This window comes from Haliaeetus albicilla, chromosome 7 (assembly GCF_947461875.1).
Source record: "Haliaeetus albicilla chromosome 7, bHalAlb1.1, whole genome shotgun sequence".
Taxonomy (NCBI): domain Eukaryota; kingdom Metazoa; phylum Chordata; class Aves; order Accipitriformes; family Accipitridae; genus Haliaeetus; species Haliaeetus albicilla.
Window position 1 is genome coordinate 13,808,951 of NC_091489.1, and position 22,777 is coordinate 13,831,727.

The 22,777-nt window shown below is 44.4% G+C and overlaps 1 protein-coding gene across 2 annotated transcripts; it reads right to left on the bottom strand.

Moving 5' to 3' along the window:
* Window positions 1-21,146, bottom strand: LRP11 (LDL receptor related protein 11). Of its 2 annotated transcripts, none has more exons than XM_069787001.1 (7): window positions 20,504-21,146; window positions 15,105-15,268; window positions 11,000-11,141; window positions 8,785-8,910; window positions 7,803-8,015; window positions 1,675-1,776; window positions 1-1,396 (listed from the first exon to the last, which is right to left on the bottom strand). In XM_069787001.1, the coding sequence occupies exons 1-7, from the start codon at window positions 21,054-21,056 to the stop codon at window positions 1,242-1,244; spliced, it is 1,455 nt and encodes a 484-aa protein (XP_069643102.1). In that variant the 5' UTR covers window positions 21,057-21,146; the 3' UTR covers window positions 1-1,241. The 2 variants fall into 2 exon arrangements, with proteins under 2 accessions (XP_069643102.1, XP_069643101.1); XM_069787000.1 differs by having other exon boundaries at window positions 15,105-15,271.
* Between the last annotated feature and the right edge of the window lie 1,631 nt (window positions 21,147-22,777).

Genomic DNA, 22,777 nt, shown 5'->3' on the forward strand with positions numbered 1-22,777 from the left:
TAAGAATAAAATAGGTTTATTATAGCTATTTTACATAAAGTAATCAAGACCGAGCAAGTCAAAGAACTATTTGTATACCATGGCAATATTCTCGCTGACTCAAAGTTACCGAAGTACAAAAGACGACATACAAAAAGATGCATGCCTCATTTGCCTCTGTTTTTATTGGGACCCGTGATGAATGCAACATCCTGGGACAGTCAAACAAGATAGACAGCACGGTGTGTATATATAACATGTACTGTACACATTTTACTGTTAACACATCTGAAGTTCACTCACACATATCAGTTACTTGCTCTAATTCTATGAGAATTTTGCCGGGGTGAGGGCAGGTCGCCGAAGCTTTCAAGCTTTGCAGGGAGCTATGGGATAACCAGCAGGAATCCTGCGCTCCGGCATCTCAGGTAAAAGCCGCTGCGTGCTGCTCTCTCACACCGTGCAGGGTGTCGAGCTAAGGGTGGAAAAGGCTGAACAAGCCCTGAGCTCCGGGGAGAGACGGCTCTGGGATCGCACGTGACTGCTGTTGAGCACTGGTAGGTCCAAACTCATCTGCTGAGGACTGGTATTTTTTTATTTTAGCATTTAGTAAGCATGACTCTGTTAGCTGCACAGAGGTTTAAACTACAAATGGAAAAAAGACGCTTTGTTCCTTAAATCCCAAATTTCATTACAAAAGCTGGTGCTTAGATAGCGATTGCTTTTAATTAACAAAGAAAGACCAATTCTTTAATGAAAATACTCCCAGTACATCAGGTGGGAAGTCCACAAATCAGTCTCTGCTGGACAGTGAAGTAACGTGCTGGTCTGGAGCGTACCGGTCCCCGGAGCGGAGCACAGCGGTGGCAGTGCTGGGAAGAGCAGGGTGGCACAGGCTCCCCTCTACGCCTCGGCCAGCGCAGCCGGAGCTGCTGGACCTCGGCTGCTCCGGTGCTCCGGCCCTGGGGCACGCTCCGCTGTGGCAAGGGCACCCCGCATCCAGTTTGGGGTGTCCCCACCTTGCAGTGTCTTCTGCACAAGAGCCAACTGGAGCTATGCCCTGGAGCCTGAACACCTCTTATTTTCTGAGCACAGGCATCTACCCACTTTTTTATTTTATCACCGAAGGGGAAGAACATGTTCCTCATCTCGTAGGCTTCTTCTACACTTCAAACTTAACTAAAGGTTTTGGTCCTTTTATAGAGGCAGAGGTTCATGGATACAGGAGAAAGGGGAGAAAACAACTGACCGAAATCCAATTTTTAGAGATACATCCCATTGATGAGGTAATCGGACTCTTCAGATGTAATGGGTCGAGCTTTTTTAAGCTTCTGTCTCACTAAACGCAGTCTGCAAGCAACCATAAGCAGCAGTAAAGCAGTGATGGCCAAGCCTAAGGCTAAGGGTAACACAGCACCTATAATGAGGTTAAGAGAAATCACACTTTATTTAATACAGTGAGAGATTCAGTAGAGAAAACCTGAAATTTTTCTTTAAAAACACAGCTAGTCTGTCACTTAGGTGCTAATATTTGGAGCAACTCATGCTGCGAAACTAACTTGTATGATCATACATGTTAGGAACAGTTCAGAATATGGAAGTACATTATTCAATTCTTGACTACAGTATCTGGATCTATAGCACCTGACTGAAAAACTAATATAGTTCATTTTGAACTCAGATGGTCAGTCTTACCTGTTTCTGGGACTGGACGACCACCTCCAAGCTGATCACTCTTTGGCACCATTATGCCATTCCCGTTTTTATCATCTGTTCTTTTCCCTGAGGAACTGTTATCTGCACAAAGTCAGGTAAGATAAATAAATATGGCAGTTCAGTGACTCAGGGAGTCTTATCCACAGGACACTAGAATTAAATAACATCAAAGCGCTTAAATTTATGAAAAAAACACGCCAGTTTAAGAACTTTTGACTTCAATTGTGTAACTTGAATTTTTTAAATAATGTGAAACTAGAGCTAAAATGTAAACTCAATTTTGCATCACAAACCACAGTGCATCTCAACCAAACCCAAGTGGGATCATTTTCCGCTGAAAAAAAGATAGATATAAATTCTCTTTTACAAACTTCCATAATGGGGTATAGACCAATCTGAGCTAAAACATCACTAAAGCAGTTATGTATAGTTGAAAATGAGGCCATTTCAAGTTGTGTTATCTCCACCCTTGGAACTTGTAAAGCAGGAAACACACAGGTTGGCTGCACAAATCACCTTAACTTTGCCTATTACCTGACACATACAGATGCAGAACTTACGTACTCGGAAGACATAAAAATACATGGGGAAAACATTTCGAAGAGGATGACTTGGAGTCACTTCAGCTTTGTGTAGTACAGGAAGATATTACAGAGCATTGTAACTACACAAGAAGAGACAGTGCATGCTTTGCTGCCAAGAAGCGTCCATCTTGGGAGTGCAGGTGGCTGCAGTTCTGCTTCATAAAAGCACGGAGTAACTCAGCTGGGACTCCCTCCTCCTGTCCTCCCGCTGGAGTCCTACACCAATAGCTATGGGGACACTGCATGAGTGACACGCTTCAACCACCAACATCCTCACAAATATCAGAAATACGCCTGTGTTTTTAAATGTAATGACTATATTTGGTTTTTACAGATAACATAAATATTGAAGAGCACTTTGACTGCACTGCGATGTATTTGCTGGCAGCCCTCAGAATGGTGACAATGCCAGTGGAAACCCACTATGCTGCAAGATCTGTAAAATATGAATGTGAAACATTGTAATTGGAATTACATATAGCGGTGGGCGTTATGGAAGTGTTTAAGTCAATCAGCTTGGAACATGTACTACGTGTAACTCCCACCCACCACCAGCGGCTCCGAAGAGCTGCAGAACGCATCCCTCTCAGTGGCAGCAGCAAATACACACGACCATTAATTAAACCTTAAATTGTTTCATCGATACTGGCACGAGGTTAGTGCTAATGTCCCCCCTCTGAGGCACAACACAGCCTCCCAGGCTCTGGCTTTATTGCCCTGCCACTATGGCTATGGGTGCATAAACACTAACTTCACCTGCTAGGAAATGCCTTGGAAACAAGCCACAGCCCTCCTTCTCATTCGGGCTCTTTAAGGTGTTCTGGCATGTAAAGGGGACTTAAGGACATCCGAAGCGTAAACTGTACTGGCTTTAAGGTACCTCTATGGTATCAGAGCTGTGCAAAATAACCTGAAGGTAATTGAGACCAAAACCAGCAGCTGTTTTCTGCTTCTGTCTTCCCTAAATGAAATTACATGAATATTTCTTTATTTTGGAAATGCCCAAAAGGCATCAGCTCTTCTTAGAGCTGCTACAGCCTGTATGACAAGGCTAGATCTGAATGCCTGTTTTATAAATTTGTCTCCCTGCCATTTGAGTAAAGGGGATATTTAAGTCAACCGCTTGTAGACATCTGGTAATTATATCTGAATACAGAAAGAAGCTTAGCGGGAAAATTTTGGAAGGGTAGAAGAATAACAGAATCCTTTCAATAAAGTTTGTAGGGCTTTGTTAAGACTTGGTGGCTGTTCTTACAGGACTGGAGGGGCTGCTCAACACCTTATCTCTTATCAGCTAGAAAACAAAGACAGATTTCCCCAAACAGGTTTAGGAGCCTGACATGAAGCATATTATATGGATTTCATTTTGTTTTCACTTTCTCTTAATTTTCTAGTCCATGCCTAGGAAACTGAAATTTATAGCCCTTTCCAGTTACCCTAAATTAGAGATCTAAGTTACGGCTACTGCTGTCAATGCCTCTGCAGCAAAAACATGACTAAGTCTTGGGCACTCAGTCAAACGCTGTAATCCCAGCCCCGAACAGTACCGCACAGCAGCTGGTGTGGGCAGCCTGGGGAGAGGCAGAGACCCCGTGCCAGGGGAATGCAAAGCTGTTATGGTGATTTATGCACTTGAGTTGGCTATGCTGGGGAGTGCAAATCCTCGGGCTGCTTGTGAATTCAACCTGTCTGTATGACCATGTTTGCTAGACTGGCCATTGCTGCTTAGAAACCAGCCCATTGCTCACTCCAGTGTGCTTTGCTGCGACTATATTTTTGCTATATTCACTTACAAATGCAGCAGTGCCAGAATATGCAGCTGGGCTTGAGAGCGTCCCTGGAAAAGGACACCAGGGCACTTCGGGGGCAGCCATGCAGAAATGCTGTGCTGGCCTTTTCAGGAGATGCAGTCGGGGTTACTTCACTATGGAGATATGTCTGCAAAGGGACAGGACTCCTTTAGTGACACCAAGTGCCTCTTCCTGCATCTGCTCCCAACTACGGAAGAAAATGGCCTTCCAGCTTGGGCAAAAGTAAACCATGAGTCTGTTGCAGAAGACTCCATGCCCTGAGTGCCTGAGGAGGTTATCTCTAAGGTGGGCTTGGTGTTCCCCTGGAGTCACCTTGCTGAAGAAAAATCCCACTGGAAAAGCAGGAGTGCAGAACAAGATTCACCCATTGTCAACAATGAAGGATTTGGGGGGTTTGGGGTTTTTTTCCCCTTTTTACTATGAATAGATCCCCTGCTAGGTCAGGTAGAAGTTTTAAACAGTCTTTACCTTGGACTTGCATATTTTCACATTTTCATACTTAAGCATAAATCCTTAAAAATCTTGTATCAAGTCAGAGCCAAACATGAGAGGCTACTTGAGTAAAGAAAGCAGGTTAAGGGAAATCGGGAACAGAGAAACTATTAGGAGAAAATGGATTCTGGGACAAATTTCCCCTAGTATTACTCTTGTAGACAGAAAGCTCATATTCCTGCTGTGATGAACTACCCCACAGCCCAAAACTGTACAGCTTAGCCCAGCTCCTTCTGAAGTGGAGAAAAGATAAATATGGTGGCCCTTGACAGGGAGGCCCCTCTACTGGACATCTTTATCAGATTCTCAGAGATGAAAGCTGCTTATGGGGAGGCAAGTAGCAGAAGGGACCTGTCTTTATCGGTACTGTAACCACCACTGTAATAAAAACAAATGTAAAAAAGAAAACAAAGCAACTCCCCAGTCCTGCAACTTCTCGGAAAAAACTTCTGTTCTTCAAAAGTCAGCTGAAAGTTCCTGTATCAAGCATCCTGTCTAGCAGCCACCTACAATGTGCCACATGCTGTCTCCGGTAGGTAAATTACCCTTAATTCTAACACCGTCTCTTCCTTTGCCTTGCAGTCACTGGATCTAATAGCATCACGTTTTCCTTCCTGGCTTGTATTTCCGTGATGACCTGCAAATGCCAACTAAGAAATACGACAAATGTTGCCCTGAATGGAGCATTCTCAAGTGAAAAGCTGGAACCTGTGCTGCCACTGTAAAGCCATATCCCTTAATATGTAGACAGCTTTTCACCCTGTTGACATTAAAATCCTTAAAACTTATTTTTGAAATTTATTTATATCAGAAGCCTGGATGCTTGCAAAGTCAACTCTAGGCCAACGAGCAACATTACCGTCTTGGTCCAACGAAGACCTTTACAGTGTGACTCGGAGGCACAGGTTCTGCCTTGGCACCAGCAGTGGGTGCGGCACTATCTCAGGAGACAGTCCACCCCAGGACAGGATTTCTGCCAGTGGAATTGCTGAACTTTTGAGAAGGTTGGTAGGATTTCTGTTCAGTGCTGCTTACCTCACCTCAAAAATGCGTCTAGCAATTATTTGCCCTCACCTCAAACATGCGTCTAGCAATTATTTGGCCTCCTGAACGCTTTTCCAGATGGGCTTCATGGAGCTGCTCCAGTGTTTCTGTGTCTCTCATTTTTGTAGCACCTAATTATTGGATTTGGTCTGTAACCTCCTTGAGATGGCAGTGATGGAGAGAAATTTAATTAGTGGATCTGGGTGGATTTTTAGGAATATGTTAGATGCCTGTCTCCTCGACTCCATAAAGACCGTGGTGCTTGCCAGCGGGGCAGGACTTGAACCTCTCTGGACCTCTGGGAACCATGAATGTACGGCATGTGAGTCCTATGGAGTTTAAGTGTCTGCACGAGGAGGGAGCAACTCAGAGCAGATTTTGGCAGTTGCCCTTTGGGCCCAGGTACCTAGCCCCTCTTTATGTCCCACGACATGCACCCTCTTTGGAACTGATCCATAGGCGATTTAAAAACTCCCTGAGCTGTTTGCTGCTTTTTGGTTGGAAGTATTGGGCTCTTGGGTCCTTCTATTCTACAAGGAAAGCCTTAAGTATCATTTAACTGAAATTAAATTCTGACTGAGCCTTGTCAAAAGAGCAATATTAAAACCACAAGAGTTAAAACCAGACACGGTCAGCTGGAAATCATGCCTGTTTAAAATTAAAAAGATTTCAACAGCTTCTTGTAGTACACTAATGACTGAAGCCTCATCACATTTTTTTAGTTTTATAATAATATTTTTCTTTTATTGTCTACTGCTGTACAAAAGGCTACCTTGAGAGCAAAACTGGTGCAAGTAAGTCACTATGCAACGGGTAAACACAGAAGATGACTTTGCAAAAGTGCCATGCTTTTACATGCACTTCCAATTACAACCTCTGATTATAGGTGGCCAAAGTTGGTGACCTCAATTCTGGTTTTACTTCTGGGTTCACAAGCCCAATGGTTTTTGAGACCTACTTAGTAGCTGACTTTCCACTGGAGCCTGCAATGCCCTTTAGCAATTTGATGTTTAGTTTGGGTGGCCCCATATCAGGTGTCACTCGGGACTACGCGAGCAAGAAGGGTTTGGGGAAGACTTCAGAATCTTAAGTCATTCCAATAAGGAGCACCGAGGTCACCTACACTGCCAGAAAAGAGGGAAACATTTGAGAGAGGATTTTGCTATCAGTTGCTAGACATTCACCGAGGCAGTCAAACTCCTGAAGAACATTGTTTTCACTCCCTTTGCAGTCTCCACAGATGAAATACAAGCATCTGAAGAAACATCAAAGTGCCAACCAGGGACGTGCCCTTTACAAGAGTCAGCAGCAGAGGGCACTGAGCACTGCTCTGCTGTAACAAGAAAATAAGGCTGTGTCTTGGGGAGCAAGAATCAGTCTAAACCGTGACAAAGTAAAAGTGGGAGGTCTCGTACTCATTTTAGGCTCTGTGCACACAGTTTTGCTTTCATTCAGTTGCCATTTCAGGTCATTTTAATTCACCAGCAGGAACCTGAAAAGACACAGCAATTTAATTGCAGCTTCTGGAGCTTTACCAAGGCAAGGGTTGGTGACTCTGCCTGTAACATCACTACACGCTGACTAACAACAGGCTTGCAGCCACTACAGAGAATACTACTGGGGACCTGGGGTTGCTTGTTACCGAAGTCTGAGCCTTCTCTATAGTGATGAAAGGCTTCTCCTGCCCTGGAGACACACTTCAGAAAAAAGTGTCCACCATAATCAAGGTGTTACTTCAGGAAAATAAAAAAGAAGTCATCAGTTAGCACTGGGAGAAAAGCAATTACTTTCACCCAAGGTGAACAGTACTTTGTTATCTTCTCTTGAAGGTACTCCCCTACAGATTTAAAGAGCCTCATACATCAGCTTACACAGCTGAACCTGTGGCAGAATTTGTATTTAGCTCACTGCATGTTCTCTTCCTTAGACTGTATTCTTTTCCTAGCATTCCTACATTTTAACTTTCTTTCTGCACCTGGTAAGAACCAGACTTGACAATTATAAAGCAATACCTACTTGTAACTTAATTATTACAAGCTTCTTTCATATTTTTAACATTTGCAAATTTTTACTCTTAGCCAGGCACCAAAAGACAAGTTAAATAAATTTAAGGTGCAAGACATTTTCTTTCTTTAAAGAGAATGATTTATTGAAACGGATTCATTTCAATTCTTACCTGGCACAAATCCACTGATTTGTTTCTTTGGTCCCTGAGAAAGCGATTGGTTAGACATGTCTGCATCCACTGAGAGAAGCGGTTGATTTCTGGCAGTGGCTTTCAGGGTGTTTTCTGCAGAGAAGTTTTCATCTCTGTTTTCGGTCAGTCCTACAGTCCTTTGCTGGGTAGTGCCAAGATCTGCATGGGTCACTGCCTTCCGACCTGGGCTGACTGTGTTAACAGAAACAAAAATCATAATTTTTCTACAGAATTAAAGGGAATGGGAGTGTTCTGATGGAAGACCCTACGATATGGGCCTTGAGGCAGGCTAAACAACTTCCTCAGGTTCAGACATATGATGAAATGTGAGTTCCAGATACAGAGCAAGTTACCATTTGCCCGCTGTCAGCTGTTAAGCAAGAGTACACTCCTGAACACTACAGTGAAATCCAGCAACTGAAATATCAATGAAAGACTGGTCAGCCATCATGCCAATTCACCCTTTGATGATTTTTGTTCACTTAGCTGAGCCTAGGCATGTACTGAGGATGACTAACGCAAGCAAACAGAGCGATGGTGAATCAACTGGTTCCCCTACGTGCTCACATTTCCAGTGCTTCAGATTCTTGCAAGGTGTGTAACTGCACTTTGAAGCATACCTCTGAGACAGCCTTTCTGATGAAGAGCAGGGTCCTTCTTTCCAGAATCATCATGCAAGTAAAGAACTGGTCTTTTAAATGTTCAGAACTCTTAACACAAAACCTGTCATTGGGGGACCTTTGACAATTTTGATACGCTTTGAAGAAAAAGGATTTAATTTCTGAGCATCTGCTATATGTGGACATTAAACCTTCCCATGTGCTGTTTCCGATGAAAGGCTCTATGGTGGGAGCAAGCTGCTTGCTCACAGGGAGAGAAGCCACAGAAGGGGCATCATTCCCCTTTGGTCATTCAGGCTGTGGTTACTTTCACAATCTACACTGTGGCCTGGCACACTCACGGTTCTGGCAGAAAGTTTCATCCGATCCGTCAGGACACTGTCTCACGCCGTCGCAAGCAAACGTGATGTCAATGCAGCAGCCATCATCGCAGATAAACTGGTAGCGAGAGCAAACCCCGACACAGGCTGTTGAGAAACAATTCCCAAATTACCAAAAGAGAAATCCAAGCAGTAAATACTGAGTCAATGACTAAAAGCTGCAGTACCAAGGAAAAAGCAAAACCATGCTACGTCAAGAAGGACCACGAACAAGTCAGAAAGTTGAAGAAAGGCCTGGCTCAGCTATATGATGCTAGATTGACACAGAAACTAACGTAGCTAATAGCTGTTCCTGGCACCCTCATCACTATTTTGGCAATCTCTTTACTACAGGAATACTCAGCCTGGGGGCTGTTGCACCTTACACCTTGTGCAGCACCCCTACAGTGCTTTACACTCTGCTGGCCTAAGCTGAAAGGAGATCTTCCCAGGCTTAAAAGACCCAGGACAATCCTGAAAATAAATAAATGAAATCTCTATGGCTGTAACTGCATCTCTCCAACACATAATTCCTACTACCCACCCATTCTGTATTTCTGACAATATGTTATTTTACATGCACACATATGGACTATATGCAATCTTCTATGGCATGTTTTCTGCAACCTAATTAAAATACTAAAAGAATGCTCGTCATTTTTTATGTCAGCAATCCATTGACTCCAACACAGCACATGCCAGAACAGGACTGAGCACAAGGTCTCACAAGAGACCTTCACCAGAAAGAACTGATTGCTGCCTGCTTTAATATTTAGATTCCCCTGGAAATGGGGAGTGTCCCTGGATATTTCATCTTGCATACTGAAAGCTCTCCTGAAACCCATTCTGACCCTGTAATTATCAAGTGTTTACATCTCTGCTTTTGTCTTTCCAACAGTGGTGTAGTTCATTGCTTTGTAAAGCAGTATCAAATCCAGGGTTTGGTTAATGTTTTAACAGCAAATCGATTTGCATAAGGAAATCACAGCCTTTGGCTGTTACCCTGCTATGTACCAAAAAGCTGTGCAATGCTAAGGAAAGTATGGCAGAAACACAGACGCCTGTTTAAAACCCCTAAAATCATACTTAGAAAATGCATCTCCTAAACTTCAGCACTAATAATAGCACAGGTCTTGCATGCATTAAGGCACCAGGCACTGGTTTAACTACAGTACTTGAATTGCAAATGTACTTGGGGCATTAGAAAAAGAAAAAAGGCAGCAAATCCTCTGCGTGCTCCATCCAAAAGATACCGCTGATACCCACAGCAGCAAATAAATAAACAAACCGGCAAACCTCTCTGGCTGCTTTAGCTGAATTAAACATTAACGAATACAACTCTATCATCCATTACAGGCATTGTTAAGCAGACTTATAACTGGTTTTTTTGTAATACCAATTTATTGCCACAGGGACTACCCTCTCAGGTAGAGATATTGCACTGGTGCAGAGCAAAGTTTTCACTGGTTCAGTTGAACATAGTGACGATGCTATTTAACTTTCACTTTGTGCCTGAGCAGCAGATCTGTATTAGCAACTTGCTAATTGCAACATAATTAGAAGTTATTACGATTAAAGAGTGCAGAATTGACAGCCACTGAAACATAACTTACTTTCTACCTTTATGCTTTTTACATGTTTCCTGAGCTCAGAGTTTAAAAATGTTGGGTCAGTTCCAGTTTTAGTTTCCCCAGTAACATAAGGCTTTGATAACAACCATTACACAGAAAACCTTAAATGCATGAAAACAATAAACCATCCCATCTTTTAGACTATAGATGCCAGTCAATATTATTAGTCTGTGCCTCACACATACATTAACTGATTTTAACTGGGTCTTCCCTGTAGCACAAGCCCTGTCATGTTGCACACACCATCTGACTATACAATGAACTGTTAACAATGTGCCTGCTACATAAGTCAGCATTTCATTTTTCCAACCTGCATGCTTATTAGCAATACAAAGATGAACACTTAAATGCTTGAAAGTATTATTACTCTAACAAACAAGCAATGCTTGCTTGCTTTCTCACTTTGAAACAGCAATTCAGAGCTGAAAGAGATGTCATTATGTAATGAATAAGGGCAAAATAAAACACTGGAAATGGAGAGTAAGATTTCTGCCTACATTCAGACTCTTGCTCTGAATACCATACCCTGGATGTCACACAGGCAACGGCTCCAGGCATTTTCTCACCTACTGCAGAATGAACCATGGGCAGAACGGTCACAGAGACGTTGTCAGAGCTCCGCTGACCTGCAGTGTCTGTCACACTTAGCTGGAAAATATACTCGCCTTCCTGAATGTGAGACAGTTTCAGTGTTCCTGGTTGTGGTACCTGATTAAAGAAACACAGCGAAAAAAACCCATACTGGTATAAAGGATCTGTCCATAAACTTCTGGGAATAGGGAGCTCATTTCTGTACAATGTTTCATACAGATTAAATACTTCTCTTAAGCCTAGCCAGCCCACTCAAGCACGTGTACCAACATGTAACATTTTGATCTCTTTTTTGCATCCGTTTGTAAAAACAAACTCACTTAACATTTATGTATTGTTTTTCACGGTACACTCAGTTACTTGGAGCTGTGGATCTTAGCACTGGAGAATAAATGGAAACATACATTTAACTCATTTTTTCAGGAATTAGAAATGTAATTTTAGAGGGTAGGCAGTAAAATATTATGAGTATTTTGCTCTCTATTGAGCTAGTCTGTAGACAGCATACATGGATCCACAGAAGTTACTTTTGCTATATACTGATTTATGATAAGGTGACTGATAGCACTGCTTTATTAATAAGACTGCCCACCTCTGTCCAGTATGACATTTGATGTAGTCACTCACAACTTTTACAAATTGCTGGACTGAATTTTTCCATGCCCCACACTGAATTTCCATGCCTTGCTCTGAACCAGAAATAATCTATAGTGAGTGACCGAAACATTAGGTTTCAGAAAGTCATGTGACACAAATACAGAAACAGCTTAAATTGGATTAGATCATTAAGAAATTAATAAAATAACTTACTTTATGATAATTTAAAACAGGTACCAAACTGGCATTACTAGTACAACAGTCATTTAGGAGTAAGTTTGTGTAAAATGAGTGTGATATTTGTAAATGTTGAACTTTTTTTAACATTGTGACAATTACCAGTCATAAATAACTCCAGCTGTCTGAGAATTCAGTAACACATACTTCAGTAACTACAAAAAAGTGCTGCAGGTTTATTTGACATGCAGTGCATTTTTACAAACAAGGCACACAGGGCTATTTTTATAAGGAATTGAAAGGTACATTAAAATCCTCTGTGATTATCTTTAATATTAAAACCAAAATTCAATGAAGATCTTTGGTTTGCTTATTTAAAGTTGCTTTTCATGCCTAAAAGAGAACAGAAATTTTCGATAAATATGATAATAGAGTCCTAGACCTAGCTTTATAGCAGGGTGTGTTGATAAATGCATTTTTCTCTCCTGCTAAGTGAATTTCCTAACTGAAATTTCTTTCCTTTTCTATTTATGCAATGCACTCAGTTATCTGATCATGCTGTTGATTACCTCCTGATGGAGTAATATGACCCCTTAGAATTTTATTCTTTAGTGTATTACAGAAACGAATATCCTCTAAAAACCACCTGCTGCCATTCACCACGACGTCTGGGAGAGCAAATACAGTATTTAAAACTCATGAGCCGTGGAGTCCAACTCTCTTCTCAGTGCAGAGCCAGAGAAACGCTACTGACTTCCGAATATGCCGCCGCTCCTCTTGGCAACCTCTGTGCTTTCCTTTTTATCTCCATCCTGCCCTGCAGAATGCCCGGCTGTATCTGCTTTCTTACAAACTTTGGCTCAAACTAGATAGTAAGTTTCCAGATAATCAGCATTTTAAAAAAAACAACCCATAATTGCCCCCAAGTGTCAGGGAACTGTGCAGCTACAGCACATGGGTAGCAATCTGAGAAGTACATTATCTAAGAAGTAATAATTAGTCACAACAAAAAAAAATTTTTCCACTGGCTTCCTTCTACAATATGATAGCATTATAGCAGTCCTTCCCCCCCCCGCCCTCTATTTATTCTTTGGTACGTAAGTGCAATGCAACAGCTGCCTTTTATCTTATTTAAACACAATCTCATTCTCCCTTGTAGCTCTGGACTCATATATTGTTTTCTAAGAATAAATGACATGAAATCCAGTCACTTCAGGACAGCAACTAAAGCACTAACGACAGCAACTGAAGATTGTATGAAAAAAAAATCACCATTATTAATTCAACTCTAAAAATTAAATTATCATGGTTTATCATCAGGGTATGTATCTGTAGGAGGAATCCCTGCTCATTTGAACACAATGGAAAAGTATTTATTTAAGCATGAACGTCAAATATGTTTTCCATTATCAAATATAAAGAAGTCACCAAGATTAATGTGAATTTTGCAAGTTTAAATGGACATAAGATTTGCCTCTATTTTGTGGAGTGATTTTGAGTAAAAGTAAAACCGTGAACTTTAAATTTTTAATTAACTTCTAATTTTTGTCTTACTCTAGATATATTACTACATCACGGATTAATTTAAAGAGCATTTAATTGCTATCTAAAGAAAATAATGCCGCAAAGGGTCAGATTAAAAACTCCTGATAATAAAATGTTCATTTTATCCAGATGATATCTAGCAACTATTCTTAAAGCTTTGTTCAAGTCTGTTCTATGTATTATGTTGATCGCACTCCTTATCAAAGCCTTTTGACCTTTTAATTTTCAAGCCAATAAAATAATACATGAAGATAAGCAAACTCATGGTGGTCTTTGACATGACAGTTTCAAACTGCAATACAGCCTCAAGTCTTTCAGGACTGGCTCACCGTAGTCATCCTTCCAAAGACGTGGATCTTGCAGTAGAAGATAGAACTTTCAAAAGCACGCAGCACTGGCTTAACTAACAGTTTTGCACAGCCCCGCTGCATTTTCTGGGAGGAGTATGTTTATAAAAAGTTACTTGTGTATAACTTTCAGTAAATATTCACCAGAGAAACCCAATTGTCTTCTTTGGGTTCATCCGGTAGCATGTTTCCTAACTGTGACATGGTGAACTTCAATTATCTACACATAACCTACACTGCCTTCCAGGAGACTAAGGAATAACCAATTGCTCTGTTGGGTTTTTCCATGGATGACAATTTTAGGTTTCAATGCATTTAGCTAGCTCTTTGTGTTAGGCGAAACTCTGGTTTGTTCCATCATTACACATCTTGAGTAACTTTGCTGATACTGGTATTTTTGTCTTCGACATTACTGAGCTGAACAGACATAAGCAGAGACTGCCAGGTACTGCTCGTGGTGGCACTGGCACACATGGCCTCTCAGGTTTTGGACTGTTCCTGTTGCCGATCCTGTCCTGTTTAAACTCTTCCTATCCATTGGCAGCATCTCAGCAACAGTAGGGTCTATGGTCCACACCTTCTCCCCTTTATATGTCCCTCCTGCTCTGGGTGGAGTTCCTAGTGTGCCCAGAATATTGTGGGCTGTGAACAGACTGCGAGTAGACTCTATGGGTTTGAGACATTTTTCCTTTCCTTTTCTCCTGCTCCTAGAGCATTCGCAAGAAAGGGTGGGATGGAGAATCCCTCTCTTGATGGTTAATTTTAAGTTGAAACCCAATTGCAGCAGAAATTGTATGGATGTAACAAAAGAGTATCCCAAGATATCTCATAAGGTCTGCATCACACATGTCTTTGCAGTTTCTCCATAAGCACTGACAGAAGACTGTTGGTGGAAATACCTTATTGTTTTTAGTAACTGAATTACTGAGGTGCCTCTAACCTGGACCACAGCAGCTGAAAAGCAAGTGCAGTGAGCACAAACAACGGCGAGAGAGAGCAGAGCTGAAATACAGTAATTAGTATCTACTAGTTTGCTGCTGGCTGTCTGATGTCATCCTGGATAGAGATGAACTGTATAAACTGCTAGAAATAATCACTGAAACAAAAACTCCCCAGGGACACGGTATAGTCCCCATCACTGGAGGTTTTCAAGATGTGATTGGACAGATAAAATAATCTCATCTAGGCTCCTTGTCCCACGAAAGGTTAGACCAGATGATCTTTTCAGGTCCCTCCCAACCTGGGCTGCTCTATATTTCTATGAAATAAATGCTCAAGTTGTACAGTCATCCTACTTTTGGTGCCTGGTAGCCATATCCATTTGAATACATTTAATATTTTTAGCTCTACATTTAAAACTGTATGAACACAACAATCTGCAAGTAACTGGCCATGTGCAAGATTGCACGTGTACCTTCATTTCAACCGATGAGTCACCTTGCAGCAGCGTCCACTCGTACTGCACAATTCCACGGTCATCTGAACTTTCTCGGCCATCCAAAAGCACCCAGTCGACAGGTGACTGCAGCACAACATCTTGTCCCGCCTTGCACCGTGGGGGCTCGTCGTATTCTTCTTCTTCTTCAATAAAAAAAGAGAAGCTCCATTATTTATCAGGAGAAGCTGAGTGATTATTTATATAAAACATATTTTTTCTTGGCTAAGGTATCGATTCACCACTGTGCAACTTCCTGGAAGATAGGACTTGTTCATTAGCACAATTTTGTTAAGCAAAGTATTATCTACCTAAATTTTAGTTAACTGTTCCATATGCAGTGATGTCTTCAGGAAATAACTGCTACATCAGAAACACATGGCATAGAAAACTTCTCTGTACATGGATGTTTCAATAATACAAGAAAGAGGATTGTTAGCATCAGTGTAGCTTTTTAATCTGAACTAAGGAAAATGGATTTAAATATGAATTACATACATATTCAGATGGCAGTTACTGCACACCTCTTACAGCACTCTGCATAACTTAACAGGCTTAGTCTCTTTTTATAATACATCATTACAGGAGTGAAAGACTTATTTAACATAAGCTGGCATCCTGGTGAAGCAGTGCACGTAATGATGAAAAATCATCAGAAATGACACCAGTTTTAAATGCCTAATTTAAGACATTCAAAGCTTGATTTTCAGGCTGTTTAGGGTTTGCAGCATTTTGCTATATTCAAAGTACAATTCTTATTGATTAAAATTGTGAGTACTAAGTACTTTTGCCAATCAGACCACAAGTTTTTCAGGTTAGACTAACAAAACCCATGATAAGTGACATGGCCTGTGAGAAGTGGTTTAAGTCATTTGCTCTGCAACCTTCAGGCAGTGCAGGGAAGGGAGAGGGATAAAACTTAGTTCTACAAGTCAGCGTTTGACAGCTTCAGCTGTTTGACAGCTTCAGCCACGAGATTGTATCTTTGTGCAGTTCCCCGCTCAAGTCTCATTCTTTCTCTGGGCATGGGATGTTCCTGGCACCCTGAAGGGCCAGGGTGCTTTCTGCTCTTCAGCCTCTGCACAGGATATCCTGTAAAGGATATCGATGTTAAGCTCAGAGAAGCATCTACTGAACACAAGGCTGTAACTTAGAGCTGCACAAGGAAAGAAGAGGCGCTTCCACAGCAGTGTAGGGATTCTCCCTTGCACATCTCCTCTCCAGTTTCAAGAACTTGCTTGAAGGCATGGAGCTCAGTGGAGCAGTGGGACAATTTCTTATCACTGGCTGAACAGCAACCTTTTTATTTCTTGTTTTTCTCAGGAGTAGGTAAGGCATAGAAAATTTCAAGGCAAATGCCTAAGTTAGGAAAACCTACAAATAACTGAAAACAGGGTCTAGTAATAGAAAGTATGAAACAGTTCTTGCTCATGCAGCTGGCACAGGAAGCTTTGCCTAATTTGTATACGCTCAGTTCTCAAAACCAACTGTTTAAAAAGCAACATCTAGGTGCAAAAAGAAATATTCATTGCTAATAAACACCATCATTATGGTGCCAAGGCAACTTTTATTTGGTATATATGAGTTACATACAGTCTTCACATGATTATTTACTTTCCTAATCACTGTCAAAAAGAGACCAACTTGGGTCTGAAACAGCACAGCCCATTCTTCCACTTCTACCTTGGAAAGTAGTTTCACATCACCTGTCTGGTTTAAATGACTTGATCAATGCCCTGCAGGGGCAGAGACAAGCCCCACTCTCCGTGGGCCCTAAGCAATAAGGATATTCTCTTCCCGGACTAACTTTATACTCCAGCAGCCTGAGTTGCAATGGCAGGACCACTTCACACCAGGGCAGGTCACAGAAATTCATGCCAGCTCTTTGCTAAAGATGAGTGAGGGACCACACTCAGGCCTCTGGTCCCAAAGGATGGAGGCACCATGCCCTTGCTTGTAACCCACCAGAACATCTTCAGAAAGGTAAATCAGTTGCAAATCAGCTCATCTTTTGCTCTAGTAAAGAAAAAATTGGCCTGAGAGAGACATCTGGCATGGGAGGAGACAGCCTATTGAGCTAAAGACTCTTTTTCCACAGCAAAGTTTTAAGCAATGGAATACATTATCCTTAGCGAGGGAAACACCTCCAAATCTGGGGAATACGTGCTTCTAAGAAGTCAGCATAAAAAAGCAAGGAGGCATACTCAGGAGCCACTTACAACCACCGCTCATGGGAGTAAAGGACTATCAGCCACAGGTTAGCAGAAAAATCAAGCTCAGAAAGCATCTTTTAACTTCCATTTCTAACTTTTATTTCGGTTGAACGTAACCAAGCAATAGGAAACTGATACACCAGGTCAACACCATGAGATGGTGGAGCTGGCGGAGCTGGCTGCTTTCTAGAAAAGGGGCTGCAACTTTATGGGCAACACTTTTTTCTTTGGGGGGGAACACAACAGGCTTAATTTATTCTGCTTCCTCCATCCTTTACACAGACTTGGTCTGCCAATAATGAAACTGCCAGCTAGTTGTCTGAATGAAGGCTTTGTTATAAAAGGTTATTTCACTGCCAGTTCCTGAGTGTCTTTGATATTAGTTTACATTAATGTTGAATCTTCCCCTTGCTCACTACTAGTGAGTAGCACAGAAGGGAAGTCAGACATTTCTGGTAAGGCACTCAAGTCCTCTTTCCTTCTACGTCAAAACTTTAAAAAATTGCCTAACAAAGGCAAAACCAGTTACCTCTTCTGTCAGGCAGAAGGGCACATAGGCACATGGGGTTTCATTGTTAACAGAGCACAAACTGCCTGGAAGTGCAAAGTAAATGCACAGCCAAACCAGCACAAAGTGGGTGTAAAGTGAAGGACTTGGATTTACACTGAAACGTTCAGTCTCAGAAATTCATCCCACCGCTGATACACTTGATCTGAGAAATATGTATCTGTTATTAATTGCTCCCAGAATTAAACAAGCAATTGGTTCTGTTTTATTGAAGATCTTTAACACAAATGAAACCATGACACCCTAGAGATCACTGTCTACTAATGCTCCGAAATATTTTGGAATTATGAGGACACCATGTTTATGGATACATGTTGGTTTGGGATTATCAGAAAGAACACAGCAGAAAACTCAACATCACAGTACTCTGAAAAAAACCCCCCAAAACCAGGTAAAATGCGATCCCTTCATGAAAGAAAATCTTGAAATGAAAAGCTCTTTCCTAAATTCAGTCATGGGGGGTGACATAAGGGAAAAGAGATGTGCCTTCATCATCCTGTGACTATGTACTGTTGTCCAGATTAATTTTTCAATGTAATTCAAGCATGCAGTGGTAACATAACATCAGACAGCAAAATAATTCAATCTCAGTTTTATCTCTCCTGGTCTATGTCATGGCTGACAGACGTTTGAATAAAAGTTCATTCTCCTTCGTGGCTCTGCTTCAGCTCCAGTGTAATTGCATTAAGAAGTCATAATCCCGTTTCTGATACCACCATCGCACACAGGGCTGACTTCTAAATAAACCCAACAGCACACAGAGCAACTTGCAGATTAGGAATTGAAATTGCCTTGCAAGCCCAGTGCTGATAAGACATGAATGCTGCCAAAAAGGCAAGGTGTTCAAGAACTCCAGAATTCAAGAACTCAAGGAATTAGAGAAATCCAAGATTTTGAATAGGTGGAGTATTGTTTGAACAACAGTATTATTTATATTGTGCCGTAACTGCACTCTACATTAGGGCCAGTTTTAATGGAATTAAGGCAGTTCAAAGTGATGAAGGACATTTGAAGCTGTTTTCAAAGGTTTTCAAAGAAGCCTTATTCTCTGTGACTTTGATGTAAAATCTAGTCTTAAGCCTTCCATCTCGCAAATGCATACAGGGTTATAAAACACAACTACCCCCAAGTTGCTGCATAAATAATACTGTGGAACTAATACTTTCCCTGTTGAAAATGTCAAAATCATACCTTGGGTTTTTCTGGTACCTCATCTTTACTGCCATAAGTTCCTCCCTATAGCCCTCTAGCTTACCCGCCCATGTACTTTGCAAAAAATACTTCAGCATTGTAACCCCTCTAAAAATTGAGCCCCAGCTCTCTCTTATTTCCAGGAGATTGCCGTTGGCATTCTCGTAACAGGCAAGACTGGACGGACCTCAAGCCCGAGGTCTCCCCTGCCAAGGGAGCAGTAATGGCTGGTGCCATCTGGACACGCAGTTTTCACTCACACCACTGCTAGGCTTTCTTCATGTCGGACGCCACAACTAATTTACTTCAGTGGAGATATATCGCTGAAGAAGATGAAGAAGAGGACATTTAGGAAAGTATTGTCAACAGAAGGTAATGAAATTACGACAACAAGAATTAAGATGCGACTGTTTTAACAAGAGGAGGTGGGGGAGTGCGACTAAGTTCTTCGGATCAGATTCTAGGAAAGAGGCTCCAAATTTAGAAATACAGACTTGTTTTCCTCTACAGCTGCTTGCTCTGGATTATGTTGTTCTTAAATACGCTCCAGGGTCGAGCAAACGGCTGCCTTTGACGCGGGCCGGACTCTGGAGGCGGTTACACAGAGTCTCCGTGCTGCCTCTGGACTACCGGTGAGGTATCCTTGTCTCCTTCGCTCTAGCTCTCAAGCTCGTAAGCGGGAAAAATTCCGCATTAAGTGAACGAGAAACCCACTTGGGTGGTAACACTGGGACGGCACCCCCACGAAGCCGGCTATGTGCTTGCTCTCAACCTCCGGCACCAGGTCCCGGCGCAGCCGGCGCCGGCGGTTCACACCTTCCCGGGCGCCCAGCACCCCCCCGTGCCGCCGGGGAACCCCACCCGTGCACCCGGGGCCTCTCTGGTCCCCCCGGGGGTGCGGTGCCCGTGGCTGCCAGCCGCGGGCCCGCCGCCAGGGTCACTCCCAAGGGTTCTTCCGCGCCCGCACGCCCCGCCGAGCCCTCGGGCCTCTCTCCCGGCCGAGGGGGGGCCCCGCCGAGCCCTCGGGCCTCTCTCCCGGCCGAGGGGGGGCCCCGCCGAGCCCTCGGGCCTCTCTCCCGGCCGAGGGGGGCCCCCGCCGAGCCCTCGGGCCTCTCTCCCGGCCGAGGGGGGGCCCCGCTCCTCCCGCCGGCGACGCCTCGCCACCCCGCCGCCCGCTCCCGGCACCGCACGGACGGCTCCCCCTCCTCGCCGGCGGACCCCCCAGGGCAGGGCGCGGGGCGGCAAACGGCGGCGGGCGAGCGGGCCCGGCCGCCGGCCCTGCCGGCCTCCGCGCCGAGCGCCGGCCGCCGCCATTTCCCTCCCGCCGCGGGGCCGCCGCTCCCCGCGCGAAGCCATCTTGGGCCGGGCCCCGCGCCCCGCGCCCCGCCGCCCGCGGCGGCCCTTACCCGGCGGCCCGGCGGGCGGCGGCGGCGGCGGCGGCGGGGCGGCGAGGCCGGCGGGCCGGCGGCTGTAGGTGCTGTAGCCGCGGTGCGGGGCGAAGCGGCAGACGGGGCGGCCGCGGTGCGTGCAGTTGAAGAGGTAGCAGCCCAGCTCCGCCGCCGCCGCCGCCGCCGCCGATCCCCGCGGCCGGGCGGGCCCCTGCACCACCGCCAGCGTGCAGCGCGGCTCGGCGCAGCAGGCGTCCAGGCACTGCCGCCAGCCCGCCACGGCGGCGGGCGCCCGCAGGAAGGTGGCGCCGGCCGCGATGGAGTCCTTGGTGCGGATGATGGAGTCGGGCCTGGCGGAGAAGCTGCTGCTGCCGCCGCACCGCTCCTCGCCGCCGCCCGCCGCCGCCGGTCCCGGCTCCTCCTGCTGCAGCTGCCGGCGGAACTCCTCCAGCAGCGACTCCACGCCCGAGATCTGCGAGCGCAGGTCGGCCAGCGGCGCCGCGCACCGCCCGCCCGGCAGCACGGTCCGCCCGCCCAGCGCCGCCAGCAGCACCAGCACCAGCGCCGCCATGGCCCCAGGCGGCGGCGGCGGCGGCGGCAGCGGCGCGCAGGCGGCAGCGGCGGGACCGGCTCCCCCCGCCGGCACCCGCGAGCGCGGTGCGGGGAGGCGCCGGCCCCGCCCGGCTGCACGGGGCGGCGCGGCGGCGCTCAGCACCCGCCGCCCTGAACAGCTCCGCCGGGCGGGGCCGGGGTCGCGCCCGGACCCGCCCCCCGCCCCTTTTCCCCGCCCCCCTTTCCCCGCCCCCTTTCCCCGCCCCCTTTGCCCCGCCCCCGCCCCCTTTGTCCCGCCCCTTTGCCACGCCCCTTTGCCCCGCCCTGCCCGGCGCCTTAAATTAAGCGGGTTTCTCTAAAAACGTGCCTTAAAACGGGTCCCCTTGGCAAAGGCGTCAGGGAAATTTCCGGGCCTGAGTGCTTGGAAAGGGCTCCGAGCGGTGAGGTCACACCTACGAAGAATTGGGGTGGGTGGTCACTGAAATTGCTGGTGGGTGTGGGAATACGAGGAAACAAACAAACAAACAAACAAATTGTGGAGGGCTCCATCCCAGCTGTAGCGTTTCTGCTCAGAAATGAAGAAAAAAAAAGCCCAGTAGTCCAAAATGTAATGAGCAAAGTTGCGACTTATTCAGTTTTAGCAAAAAATCCCAGGTGGGCTCCTGACCGCCTGAGATGGTGGGAAAGGGCTGCTCATGCAAGTTTTTGAAGTAAAGGCTCAGTGAGTGTTGGAGAAATGCTTCAAATTAAAAATCATCAGGTTTATGTCTGTCATAACTTTTGTTTTAATCTTGTCGTGAAATTAAGGCCTTGCTCATTCTGTGATACAAATTATTAACAGTAAGAGCTCCCTGAAAATTAGCAACCCTCAAAATAGCTGCCTTTTTTTTGTCAGGTGAATGGTGCCTCAGAGCACTCAAATGGCACATTTTTTGAGAACTATCTACTAGCGTAAGAAACATAAACATGCTAGTAAATATATAGAGATGGTGATGGGCTTTGCGCTGCATACAAAGGGGTGGTGGTTGTATTTTTTTCTTTAGTAATGACAGGTCAAGGGGTAACTCTGTTTCCATGTTGGTTTGTTTCATTCTTGAAAGCATCTTTAAGCATGGACTCATCTATTTCTTGAGTTACTGGACAAGTTTTAATGTCTGCATTAAAAAAGTGATCGTTATGGCAGGGTATTTGGAATATCCTTCATACTTTTGGGTTGGTTTAGGCCACGTTCCCAGCATAACTCAGAATTGCTTCTAAGACAAATCTGTTTTAATACTCTGCCGTCATGGGTCCTTAGGTGTTGCCCAGGAAATGCACATGCAGCTTATGGTTTGTATCATGATTTTTCCTCCTCCCCCAAGTCACAGGACTGCAGTTCAGTGATTCTTTGAAGCAGGTTGGCCCATGAGCAGTGCAGCTTTTGGAGATAGCTTTCCTCTGTCGATGCGCTCTATGGGTTCTCTAAATTTCTAGAAATTATATTTTTGAGACTTTCAATTTCCTATCAAATTTAGTTGAAACCGTCAATGCGTTCAAAGGTTATAAGAAGATGGAGCAGCAGCAGGTAAGATGATATAATCTTTTTTTTGTTTAAAAATCCAGCTGAAATGCTGTGAGTTTATTTTTTAGGAAATTTTTGGAGAGGTGATCAATCTGTTCATAACAGAGGTACTGACTGTGAAGCACTGATTTGCCAGCAGTGACACTAGTTTGCTACTGCTCTGCCGTTGTACCTGCTGA

What these genes read in the sequence shown, in the direction of transcription:
- LRP11 (XM_069787000.1), bottom strand. Translation starts at nt 21,056, where the DNA reads ATGGCGGCGCTGGTGCTGGTGCTGCTGGCGGCGCTGGGCGGGCGGACC. An exon ending in GCCGCCCGCCGGGCCGCCGG is followed by an intron (nt 15,272 to 20,503) that starts GTAAGGGCCGCC and finishes TTTTTATTGAAG; the next exon opens with AAGAAGAAGAATACGACGAG. An exon ending in TCGTCCAGTCCCAGAAACAG is followed by an intron (nt 1,397 to 1,674) that starts GTAAGACTGACC and finishes ACCTCATTATAG; the next exon opens with GTGCTGTGTTACCCTTAGCC.